The 11,654-nt window shown below is 56.5% G+C and overlaps 1 protein-coding gene across 3 annotated transcripts; it reads right to left on the bottom strand.

Annotated features, from left to right (window-relative positions):
- Positions 1-196: 196 nt before the first annotated feature.
- On the bottom strand, positions 197-7,004 carry Kmt5c (lysine methyltransferase 5C). 3 transcript variants are annotated; one of them, XM_028862323.2, is made up of 9 exons: positions 6,964-7,004; positions 5,119-5,337; positions 4,810-4,975; positions 4,369-4,478; positions 3,990-4,153; positions 3,839-3,858; positions 1,769-1,905; positions 1,447-1,652; positions 197-1,335 (listed from the first exon to the last, which is right to left on the bottom strand). In XM_028862323.2, the coding sequence occupies exons 2-9, from the start codon at positions 5,226-5,228 to the stop codon at positions 815-817; spliced, it is 1,434 nt and encodes a 477-aa protein (XP_028718156.1). In that variant the 5' UTR covers positions 5,229-5,337; positions 6,964-7,004; the 3' UTR covers positions 197-814. The 3 variants fall into 3 exon arrangements, with proteins under 3 accessions (XP_028718156.1, XP_028718155.1, XP_028718154.1); XM_028862322.2 differs by lacking the exon at positions 6,964-7,004 and adding an exon at positions 5,890-6,253; XM_028862321.2 differs by lacking the exon at positions 6,964-7,004 and having other exon boundaries at positions 5,119-6,253.
- Positions 7,005-11,654: the final 4,650 nt, after the last annotated feature.

The raw sequence follows: 11,654 nt of genomic DNA on the forward strand, positions 1-11,654 counted from the left end.
CACTCGGTCATCTCCCATAAGCGCTGTTTTTGTGGTCACCGGGCTTTACCTTAGTAGCCGTCCCCAGGACCACCGCCCCTCTCCCTTAAGGCTTGTCAGGGTAGCTATCAGTGTCCACGGCTCGTCCGTCATCTCCACCGCAAGGGTCGAGCTCTCAGCCTCCCACTTGACATCCCCCTAAAACATCCCAAACTCCTAAGGGCTTAGAAGGTTTTAATAAAAAGTTCAAGTTCTTCCAATCCCCCACCACACCCCATTCTGGTGTGGGGAGGAGAGCGAGCCTCCCCACACCCCAGTAGCACCAGGGATAGCACCGTGAGAAAGATGAGGTCATACCTGGCCTCCCTGAGACCCATGGGGCGGGGCCAAGGATGTGCCCCTGGGTACCCCCCACCCCATCTGACTGCCCCTGCCTCCAACAACTGCAGAGCTGAGCCAACCACTCCCCACTGTGGGGGCAGCCTGGGAGGGCACACTCCCAAGTCAGCTCCACCTCCTGAGGCCTGAGCTTCTGGGGAGTTGCCATGGAGAGGCCCCCTACCCCTTATGGCTTTGCTCCCTGGGGAGAAGAGGCTGAGGGGAGGGGGTGGCTCCGACAGTCCTGAGGTGGGGGCAGGGATGGGGAGGAGGACATCAAATGGCCAGGGCTCCCTGCTTGGGTGGGGTTGGCTCAGGGGTCAGCAGTCATGGAGCAAAAGGATCAACTCCCTAGGGATGTCCTAAAGAGCACACTCCCAGGACCAGACCTGGGTCAAGGGTCAACTCCTTCCTTCCTTCTGGAGGGGTCCAATCTGGGCTCGCTGCAGGCAGCCCATCATGGCTCACCACTGTTGATGTCCAGATCAATGGAACCGTGACTGACCACTAGCCGGAGGCGCTTAGGTGGGCAGAAAGGAGCGAAGGCAAGGGCCTGCTTAGGGACGAGGTCGGGGGTGGCGACGGGGGCTGGGCTCCCAGCAGGGGCAGGAGCGGCTGGTAGGGCTGGGGCCAGGCGGGTAAGGTCCACACGCACCACCGAAGGCAGCCCGTAGCGCCGGGCCCAGTACCAGTCCTGTCGAAGGGTCCAGTGGCTCTCGGGCAGCACGCGGAGGGCCACCGTGGCCTCAGCCCGGAGTTGGCAGTGGGGTCCACAGCCTCCCCAGCGGTGCAGGGAGACAGAGACAGCATGGAGGGTAGGGGGCCGGGAGGCCGGGCGGGTCCCGGGGCGGCGGCGGCGGCGGCGGCGGCGCTTCCGGAGACGGACTCGGGGCTGGGGCTGAGGCATCCACTGGAGCCAGAGGGGCAAGGAGTCCAAGTGGGGGCCGGCGGGCAGCAGGCATGGCGGCCGGCAGGCAGCTGCGGTGGCCAGGGGAGAGGGAGACAGGGGGGCCGGTCAGCAGGGTCTGAGCAGTGCCTCCTCCGGGCAGCTCAGAAGGAAGGGGCGCAGAGGCTAGGGAGCAGGCTCACCACAGAGCGGGTCCCCGCGGCGGCGGCGGTGGCGGCGGCGGGACGCCGACAGGTGGGAGCAGACCCGCAGCCCCAGCAGGCTCTGCTGGCTGCTGTCCAGGCCCCGCTGCAGACGCCGCTTTGTCTCTCGGAGCGCGTACTTGTCCGGGGGCTGCGGCCGAAGCTCGGGTTCCCTGGGCCGAAGTCTGAACGCTCCCTCACCTTTCCTGCAGGAACGGGAAGGGGCAAAGGCAGACGCCGGGGTGGGGTGGGGGTTCAGAGCGAAGCCGGCCGAGGATGCGCCCCAGCCCAGGGACCCTCCTCCTCCTCCGGCCATGCCCACCTCTCGCAGGTGTAGCATTCACAGTGCTCATTCTTGTCACCGAAGAAGCCCTCCCCGTAGAAGCACGTCACCTCGTCCCCTGGCTCGATGTCCCGGAGCACCTTCACACAGGCAGTATTCCCATCTGAGGGCACAAACTGAGGCCACGCCCACTCAGTACCCCAGCCGGGGCCCAGGGCCGGAGCTCTCTAGCTTCTCACCCTGGCCAGGCACCCTGGTCTGAAGGGTTATGTAAAGGGTTAGGCCACCCACCCCATCACTGATGGGCAGCACAGCCCGTCCCGGTCCCGCCTTCTTTGTCCGTCCATCCCTGCAAGCCAGGGGTCTCCCAGCAGTGTGGGGTCTCCCAGCAGAGTCCACTCCTCGCGCTCCTCCCCTGACGCGGTCTACCCACCCACGGCACCCACGCAGTCTCGCAAGAACCACTCACTCCTTGACACTCTGCCCCTGTGGCCACCTCCCCTCCTCCCAAGGCTTGTGTCCACCTGTAGCCCAATTCCCATGTCCTCCTGTCCTGCCTCTGGGATCACTCACCCCAAGGCGACCCTACAGACTCCTGGTCTTGTCTCCCTTCCCATCTGCCTCTGCCTCTGCACTCCCTATCCGGGAGGAAACGTGGTCATCCTAGCCAGCCAGCCACCCAAACCTGACACCCCTGCCGGATGGCCTCCAGGCCAAGTGGCCAGTGCCTCCTGGGCGTGCCACCTCCTCTGTGTCCCCTCTCATCCTTCATCACCCCAGGGTCCGTCGCCCGCCAATCTTCTCCGGGCCGTCCTCACTCTGTGCACTTCCTTCCTTCCCAGTCAACTCCTGCAAAGGGCTGCCACAGCCATCTGGAAACCCAGCCTCCCATGCCGCAGCCAGGAGAGTCAGCTACGCTCACTAACGTGGCTGTCACCATCTCCGCCTCTTTAGAGCCCCTGCCTTATGAAGAACTCCGATCCCCCCAAGCCTGCTGGTTCCGGGTCACTGAGAGCTGGTGACCGGTGTGCACGCTGCCCTCGGCTTCCTGGCCCACCCCGTGTCTGCATGCAGGGCTGTGTCACTCATCCTGAGAGCCTCGGACACATGGGACAAGTCTGCGTAGTCTCAGATGTCCACCACCTGACCCCAACAACTGTCTTAGGGGCGTCGACAGGAGAAACCCGAGACCAGGCAGTGGAGCCATAACTCTTCCCAGTTCTGAGTCAGGAAGCTGAGCTTTGGCCCTAATTCATGTCTTGGGGGCTCCCACAGAAGGCCCGAGGTCTGTGTCCTGACAGGACACAATGGGGTGGGGGGGTTCCCAGGGACACCCCTTACCTTAATATTATTATTATTACTTGGTTTCTTTTTGGTTTTTTGAAGGTGAGATCTTGTTACTCTATCATCCTAAGTGACCTGAAACTTCACTATGTGGACCAAGCTGGCTTCCCACTTGCAGCAACCCTCCTGCCTCTACCTCCCAAACACTGACTTCACAGGTACAAGTCAGGGTGCTCCACCAACACTCTCCCTTTGCTCCTGTTGGTCCGCGGTTTGAACTCAGACCACTCACACGCTCAGCAGGCACTCGACCCTGAGCTGTATCCCTGGCCCTTTTGAAATACAGTTTCACTGAAGGTGTCCAGATTAGCCTACAATTTAGAATTTTCCTGCCTCAGTCTCCCAAGACGCTGGGATGACAGGACAATGTCGCCACACCCCAACAGACCTTTGCCACGTGTTTCCACCAGTTATCCCCCCCTTTGTCCTTCTACCCACAGTTTCTTAGCAGAGAGGTCCCTGGCCTCCTGGATTTTCTCGGCTTCTCCCCTGCCCGTGCCATCAATGCTGCCTGGGTGAGATGAGCCACCTCCTAATCTGTCCCCCATCACACCGCCAGTAACTCAGGCTCTGGTACAACAGTGTACACACAGGGACGCGCCCTCCTCCCCCTCTGACATCCTTGGGGACACATGCCTTCCCACGCTGCCCGCCCCAGGTGGAACTGTCAAGGGTAGGGAACCCCTTTGTCAGGAGAGTCCAAACCCACCCATCCCTCCCGCACCTTCCTTCCCACGTGCCCCCCCCCCACTCTGCGGGTCTCACCTTGCAGTTGGGTTTGCAGTCTGCCGCCAGTTGGGTGGACAGAGGGACGGACGTGAGAGAAGAGAAAAGAGAAGAGAGTGAGCGCGTGCAGACGGCCCCTTTCCCTCGGCTCAGACACTTGAGCCCCCCAGCATCCTCGCCTTGCCCTCACCGTGGTTGATGAAGGCGGCCGGGCCCAGCCAGAGCTGGGCGCTCCTCTTTCGGGTGGAGTACATGATGCTGAAGTCGTTCTCCCCGGCCCGGAGCAGGTTCTCGTCCTCCTCGCGCAGCTCTGCGATGCAGCCTACCAGCAGCTCCAGCTTCTCGTTCTTCTTCCTGCCAAGAAGAGTCGACGCTGTAGGGCTCTGAGCAGGGCCTCCCAACCCTCGTTGGGGATGAGGGCCTCTCATGCAGAATCACCCAGGGAGCAGGGGCTCCACGGGGCAGGGCCAGCCATCGCAGCAACCTCCAGCCTTACTAGCCCCACTTCCTCCCGGTCCTACCCCATCCACGGGGACCGACCGAGTCTCTGCTCCCAGCAGCCCCCTTACCAAGCACGGGTAGACACGATCTTGGCCCCATTGGTCTCCATGGAGTAGCGGGTGCAGGGCAGAATGGTGAAGCCGCTCTCAGGCAAGAAGGCGCGGAGGTAGCAAAATATCTGAGAGAAGAAGGCAGGAAAGTGAGAAGGTCCAACCACAGGGGCCCCTTTCTCTTGGACCAGGTCTACTTTGTCACCGACTGTGTGGCCTGGGTCCTCCCTGGGTCTACGCGCCCTCCTCTGTCAAAGGAAGAGGAGCCTGGACTCATCTCAAAGCTCACCAGCCCCCAATTCTCCTCTTCTAGGATTCTGGGGTGTCTCCTGGGGCAAGGCAGTCTGGGCCCGGGGGTTGCTCTCCTAAGGGCTCCGGAATCTGCCGGCTCAATGGGGAGAGCACAGTGCAGGGCAGAGCAGGGCAGAGCAGGGCAGAGCAGGGCATGGGCTCCCTCACGTGGGTCTTGAGGGCCGCCTCCTGCCGAGGGGCCCGGCTCTGGAAGTAGTGGGCCATCCAGCCTCCCAGTGTCAAGGCCCGGTAGGCAGCCTCCAGGTCCCGCTGTCGTAGGAAGGCTTCCAGTGCGGATCGGAGGTGGTGTTGTCGTCTCAGTGTGGGCACGGGGCTGGGAGGAAAGAGTACGCCTCAGTTCCGGGGACTCTCAGGCCCCTGACCCCCCACCTGGAGCTTCAGGGTGGCCGGGCTCCGAGTTATGAACATACAGGAGAAAGGGGCCAGGCCTGCCATCACCCCCGGACAACCCCTCACCTGACATTCATCTTATGCGTGCGGAAGCCAAGGTAGGGGTCAAGAACAAGGCTGGTGGCCAGGTCATCGTTCTCGCACAGTTCCCGGGCTGTCACTCTGTCAGGCCCCATGGCGCTCTGAAGACCATGCTGCTTCTGGCATACAACAGGGCACAGGGACGTGCTCTGTGCCACTCAGAAACTGTGTGAGATGTGTCTGTGGGCCCCACGGCCTGCTTATCTGTAGGAGAGCACAGGGTGGGGGTGGGGGTAAGCACCACTGACATCACAGGGCTCTAAGTAAGAAAGACACCCAACAGGTACTTCTGACAGTGAGGAATTCCCCCCGGCCCCCAACTGTGAGAAACCGGGTCTCTTGGGCATCAAGCACTTCCCTCCCCTCTTGCAAAGCAGATGCAGGTCCCCCAGGCACACACACACACAACCTCTCCAGGACATGTACACTTTCATGGATGTCAGCACACACACACACAGACCAAGTGCGCATGTAGGAGACAAGGCCCTGTGCACCCAGGGGAAGGCAGATTAATTGGCGATCTGAGATAACTCCAAAGCCTTAGCATTGCAGAAGGGGGTTGGGATAGCTGGGCCCATCCAGGGAGATGGGGGGGGGGAGGATGAACTCAATGATTCTGAGCTTTCTAGCCTGCCTCTGCTGGCCCTTGGCTGTCTCTGTCTTCACCACCTCCCTCCAAGGTCACCCTTCTCTGGGAGTGATCAAAAGGCTGTGGGTGGGACCCAGGCACCCTGGAGGGGAAAAAGAATCCAGTACCTGCTCCCTGACTGAGAATTCCAGCAAAGGGGAAGCCCTCCTGGAGGGGACAAAAAGCAGAAGAAGGAAGACACAGAATAGAGAGAAGGAAAAAGTCAAAATAAAAGGGAAGGAGGCAAGAGGCGAAGAGGAAAAATAAAATCAGATTCAGAAAAGCCAAATCAGAGGAAACAGAGGGACAGGTGACCCAGTACCCTCATCATGGTGTGTCTGGCAGACCTGCGCCTTGGGAAAGAGCAATGTAAGAACAAGGAAGGAGGGAGAGTAGCTGAGACACGAGGAGAAGCTACAAGAACTGGGAGAAAGATCTGGAAAACAAAACAAAACAATAAGTCTGGGTTAAATGAAGAAGGTGCTAAGAAAAAGCCTGGAAGCTGGGGAGGAGCTTGTGGGAAAAGACAAATAAAGCCAGGTACGGGGGGGGGGGGGCATGTTGTGAAGGAAGAGAAAGGCTGCAAACATGGAGGGAAGTCGAAAGGACGTTCAGGGGCGGGGGCGGCACCTACGGGTGCAAGGGAGGAGCCCACGAAATCCAAAGGGTAGGTAGGCATAGGGTCCGGGGTCCGAGGAAGGGCCCAGCGGTTCCCAAGTAGGGCTCAGGGGAAGCCCTGGGGGGGATCTGATGTGATGACAACATGAAAGACCCCAGGGGTTCGCGGAGGGAACTGAGGAAGCGAGGGAAAGCCGGGGGGAGGCTGTAGAAGCGGGTGGGGGAAGCAGTGAGAGCAAGGGCCTCGGAGTCAGGAAGTGCCCCGAGAGTGACAGAGGAGGTTACGGTACGGGGGAGAGGGGGGGGGGGGTGGAAAGGTGTCAGGGGCAGACCCTGGTGGTGCGCAGAGCCGCCCCAAAGGCGCAAGGAAAGACCTGGGGGCCAGAGAGGAGCCTGCGTGGGCTCCGAGGGTGCAGGGAAGGCTACGAGTGCGGAGCGCGAGGACCCGCGGGGTCGGAGACTTGGGCGGCAAGGCTCGAGGAAGGGCCCGGGGACAGCCGGGTCAGGGGGTGGCTGGGAGGCCGGGCGGCGCGGGGCGGGGGCCGAGAGGGGGCTCAGAGGTCGGGCCCCGCGCCGCCCCTCACCCGCTTCTCCTCCTCCTCCTTCTCCTCAGGCGCCCGCGCTGCCGCCGCCACCTCCACCTCCCACCGCCTCCTCCGGCTCTCGTCCGGCACTGCCGCCGCGCCGCCCCTCGGCCGGGTTGACGGCCGACGAAGCCTTCTATTGGCCCAGCCCGCCGTCACTCGCCCGTTGCTATGAAACCCGCGCCGCTCTTATTGGCTGACTATCATTGCTCTCTCTTTTTTTTTCTTTTCCCCGCCTCTCCTGGCCCTGGTCGGTGCCCCGACAAAACCCCGCCACGCCCTCGCTGTCAATAAACCCGACGGACTACAACTAATGGCTCGCGTCACTGTCCTTCAGCCGTTGCCGGAGAGATCCGGCCCGCCCCCTCCCTCCGCACCGCCCCAAATCAATGCTTTCATTGGCTGGAAGCGCCGTCGCTCCGAGCGAAACTCGGTCTGGGTCAGGTTATTCGGGTCCAAGTGGAGGGGGGGGCGGGCTCTGCCGGACCCAAACTTTGTATATCATTGGTTGGCCTTGGGCAGGCCCATGCTTCCATTAGCTAAGGCCTCCGTCCATCACCCTAGAGGTCCCGAGCTCTAGTCTCTTTCTTTCAGCTTCAGGAGGGCAAAAAAATCTCAGAGAGAACCAGGAAGGAAAGAGGTGAATGCGCGCGCGCCACCGCTGCCCTCGGCCCCGGGAGGCCATTGGTTGCCATGGCAGCAAAACTTCATTGCCAGCCCTGCTTGGCAGGAAGACCTCTTTCTCTCTCTCTCTCTCTCTCTCTCTCTCTCTCTCTCTTCTCTCTCTCTCTCTTCTCTCTCTCTCTCTCTCTCTCTCTCTCTCTCTCTCTCTCTCCCCCCCCCCCCAATATTCCTTATCGTTTTGCAAATTGTACCTACGAGAACTCTGTCAAGTTTTCTTGCCCTACTTATGAACAGGTCGGAAAAAGGGGACGCTGAGAAGTTGGGACTTTGCAGACAGGCTCTGACTCATGGGGCGCTCCCACGGGGAAACCCCTGTAATTAGGATTACCCCTCTTCAATCCTAGAAATATAATTAGCAGCGTATCATAATTACGTCCAAACACAAATAAGCTCCGTGCATGAAGCAGGCAGTCTTTGGTTTTGTTTTCCATGAGTTATCTGTTCGGTGGGTTAGAACAATGCCCAGGGCACAGAATATTTAGTTAATACAGACTGAAGGAACAATGAAGTAGCTCAGCGGGTAAAGGCGTCTGCCCCCAGCCCTAATAGCCAGGGTCCATGAAAAGAAAGCACAGACTCCCGCAGGTTGTCCTCTGACCTCCACGTGCATGCCGGGGCCTGTGCATCCTCACACAGGCACTTACACACAAAATAAATGAGTTGAGATATAATAGCTTCTTTTTTTGAGACAGTATTCAGCTCTGACTGTCCTGGAACTCACTACGGAGTCCAGGCTGACCTTGAATTTACAGAAATCCTCCCACCTCTGCTCCAAAATGCTGGAGTTAAAGGTGTGCACTACCATGCCCGGCATAACATTTTGTTTTTAATGAGGCTGAGGGTTTGCACTGTTCTGTGACCTTAGAGAAGTGTTCTGCCATCTGTCTACTTCATGTGCTTCATGGTTCCGTCTACAAAACCAACAGCCCACACTGGTACACTTTTCAGCTTCTGAGGGTCCATACTACACCACCCTTATTCCTCCTGGGTTCTAAGACACCTCCTGACGTAAGCGCCTCTCCAGATGCCATCACATGGACCAAATCTAGTGCTGACAGAGGGGAATCAGGCCTGGATATTGCCCTGCAGCAGCCCCTGACAGGGTGACCCTTGCTGTAACTTCTCTGGTTATCAGCTTAGGAGAGACTGACGGCAACAATCAGGTATGGTGCTGTATCACTGCAATGGTGTCTGTGGTGGTTTCAATGGGTATGGCCCCCCCAGACACGGGTGTTTGAATGATTAGCCCGTAGTGAGTGACACTATTAGGAGGTGTGGCCTTGTTGGAGTGGGTGTGGCCTTCCTGGAGGAAGCGTGTCACTGAGGGGGTGGGCTCTGCAGTACCATATATGCTCAAGCTACGCCCAGCACACAGTCTCTCCTGCTGTCCGTAGATCAAGATGTAGGACTCCCAGTTCCTTCTCCAGCACCCTGTCTGCCTGTACGCTGCCATGTCCTTCCATGATGATAACAGACTAAACTTCTGACACTGTAAGCCAGCCCCAATTAAATACTTTCCTTTATAAGAGCTGCCGTGGTCTTGGTGTCTCTTCACAGCAGTAGAAACCCTGAGACAGTAACACGTGGAAGCGGGAAGATCAGGAGTTCATGGTTATGCTTGACTGCACAGTGTGACTGGGGCCACCCTGGGCTACAGGAGACCCTTTCTCTGAAAAATTAAAAGTAAATGGATAACTAGGAAAGAAGCAAAGAAGGGCAGCTGCATTCAGAACTCTTAAAAATGTGCAACTTGCCGGATGTGGTGGCACTCGCCTTTAATCCCAGCAGTCGGGAGGCAGAGGCAGATGAATCTCTGAGTTTGAGGCCAGCCTGATCTACAGAGCAAGTTCCAGGACAACCAGGACTACACAGATAAAACTTGTCTCAGAAAACCAACCAACCAACCAAACAAAAACCAACAACAAAAAACTGTGGCTCTTCAAAGCACAGCCCTCATCTATGAGACCAGCACCCTGGTCTCATAGAAACTGTCATGTGATCCAAAGGCATACGTGGGAGAGTGCTTGCTGCCGACAACTGAACACCTGAAATGTCCCTTGATGTTTACATGAAGAACCGACAGGTGGGCCGTCGTACATTCCCACAAAACAGCGCCACCAGACAGTGGAAGCAGGAGAGTCCATGATCATTTATCTACCTGGAAGACCTTTAGTGCAACCTGTCCAGAAATTGATTCTGAGGCCCAGCACTCGCACGCAAGAGTGAAGGCCGCAAATAGAACCTGTATACATTTTAGGCAAATCCCAGGGCTCAGGAAATGGAGACGGGATTTCCAAGCAAGCTGGCTAGCCAGAGTCTTCAAACCGACAAGTCCAGGCTCAAGTGAGAAACCCTGTCTTAATAAACAATGCAGAGAGCCAGGCAGATCTCTGTGAGTTCGAGGCCAGCCTGGTCTGCAGAGCAAGATCCAGGACAGGCACCAAAACGACACAGAAAAATCCTGTCTCAAAAAACAAAAAAAAAAAAAAAAAAAAAAAAAGAAAGAAAGAAAGAAAGATAGAAAGAAAAGAGAAAAGAATAAACAAGGCAGAAGCCGGGTGGTGGTGCTTCACGTCTTTAATCCCAGCACTCAGGAGGCAGAGGCAGGTGGATCTCTGTGAGTTCAAGGCTAGCCTGGGCTACTGAGTGCATTCCAGGACAGCCAGGACTGATTCACAGAGAAACCCTGTCTTGAAAAAAACAAAACAAAAAATAAAAATAAAAAATAAAAACAAAAATAAAATAAAGGTGGAGAGGACTGGTGTTTTACTGTCCTGGCCATCTAATTTTTGACAAAGGTGTCATAAGCTTACACTGGAGAGGCGCAATGCTACAGAGAAACTGTCTCGAAAAACAAACACAAACAAACAAAAAAAACCCCAAAAAACAAAAAAAGTATTTAAGAAGAAAGACAGAAAGGAAGGAAGGAAGGAAGGAAGGAAGGAAGGAAAGGGAGGGAGGAAGGAAAAAGGAAGGAAGGAAGAAAAGAGAAAGAAAGGTCAGGTGTGGTGATTTATATAATCCCAGAACACTTCATGTTAAGATAGGAAACTGTCTCTAGTTCAAGGCCAGCCTGGGCTACATAATGATTGTGAGGCCAGCCTATGCTACCTGTGTCTTTGTCTCAGAAAAACAAACAAACAGACAGACAAAGAAGCCACATACGGTGGCTCACAACAGTAATCCTGGGTACTCAAGCAGGTGGATTGTGGTCCTTCAGTCTGAGGCCAGCTTGGGTCACATAGTGAACGCAAGGCCAGGCCTGGCTACATGAGACCCTCTCTCAAATACACTCACACATACCATATCAGATGGCAGCTCAGTGGTAGAGACTAGAACACACAAGGCCCTCGGTTCAATCCCTAGTTCTGAAAAGAAGGAGGAGGAAGAGGAGGAAAAGGAGGAGGAGGAGGAAAGGAGGAGGAGAAGAGGAAAAAGAAGGGGGAGAAGGAGGAGGAGAAGTAACTATAGCTCCAGGGGATCAAATCGCTTCTTCCGACCTCCGCAGGCACCAATACAGGCAGGCACCAGGCATGCATATGGTGCACATACAAACAGGTAGGCAAAACACGTATACATTTAAAATTAAAAAAAAAACAGAAATAATTTAAAGAAATTGTTGCACGAGGTTTTCAAATAACTAATAAGAATGCATTTAAGAAAAAGAAAAATAGGGGGGAAAAATCACAAAGTCACGTCCAGAATGTTGTTAAAGTAGATTCCAGGGTAAGGGTGTAGCCTGTGGTTACAGGGACAGGCACCAAGGGTGAGGCTTGTGGTTAATCTTCATATTGCAAGAAAAATAGGTGTGCATGGCAGACAACCGCGGCCTTGTGCCGTCAGCCGGGGGAACAGCCCAGGTACACTCCTTGGATTCCTGATCTTCCAGCCTCATGGCCCTCACCATGCCTAATTTAACCCCGGGCTTCCTACCGGCTAGGAAGAGCTCTACCCCCTGAATTATATCCCGGGTGCTTTTGTTTGTTTGTTTGCCAAACAGGATTTCT

The sequence above is a fragment of the Peromyscus leucopus genome, chromosome 1, assembly GCF_004664715.2.
Source record: "Peromyscus leucopus breed LL Stock chromosome 1, UCI_PerLeu_2.1, whole genome shotgun sequence".
NCBI classification, from domain to species: Eukaryota; Metazoa; Chordata; class Mammalia; order Rodentia; family Cricetidae; genus Peromyscus; species Peromyscus leucopus.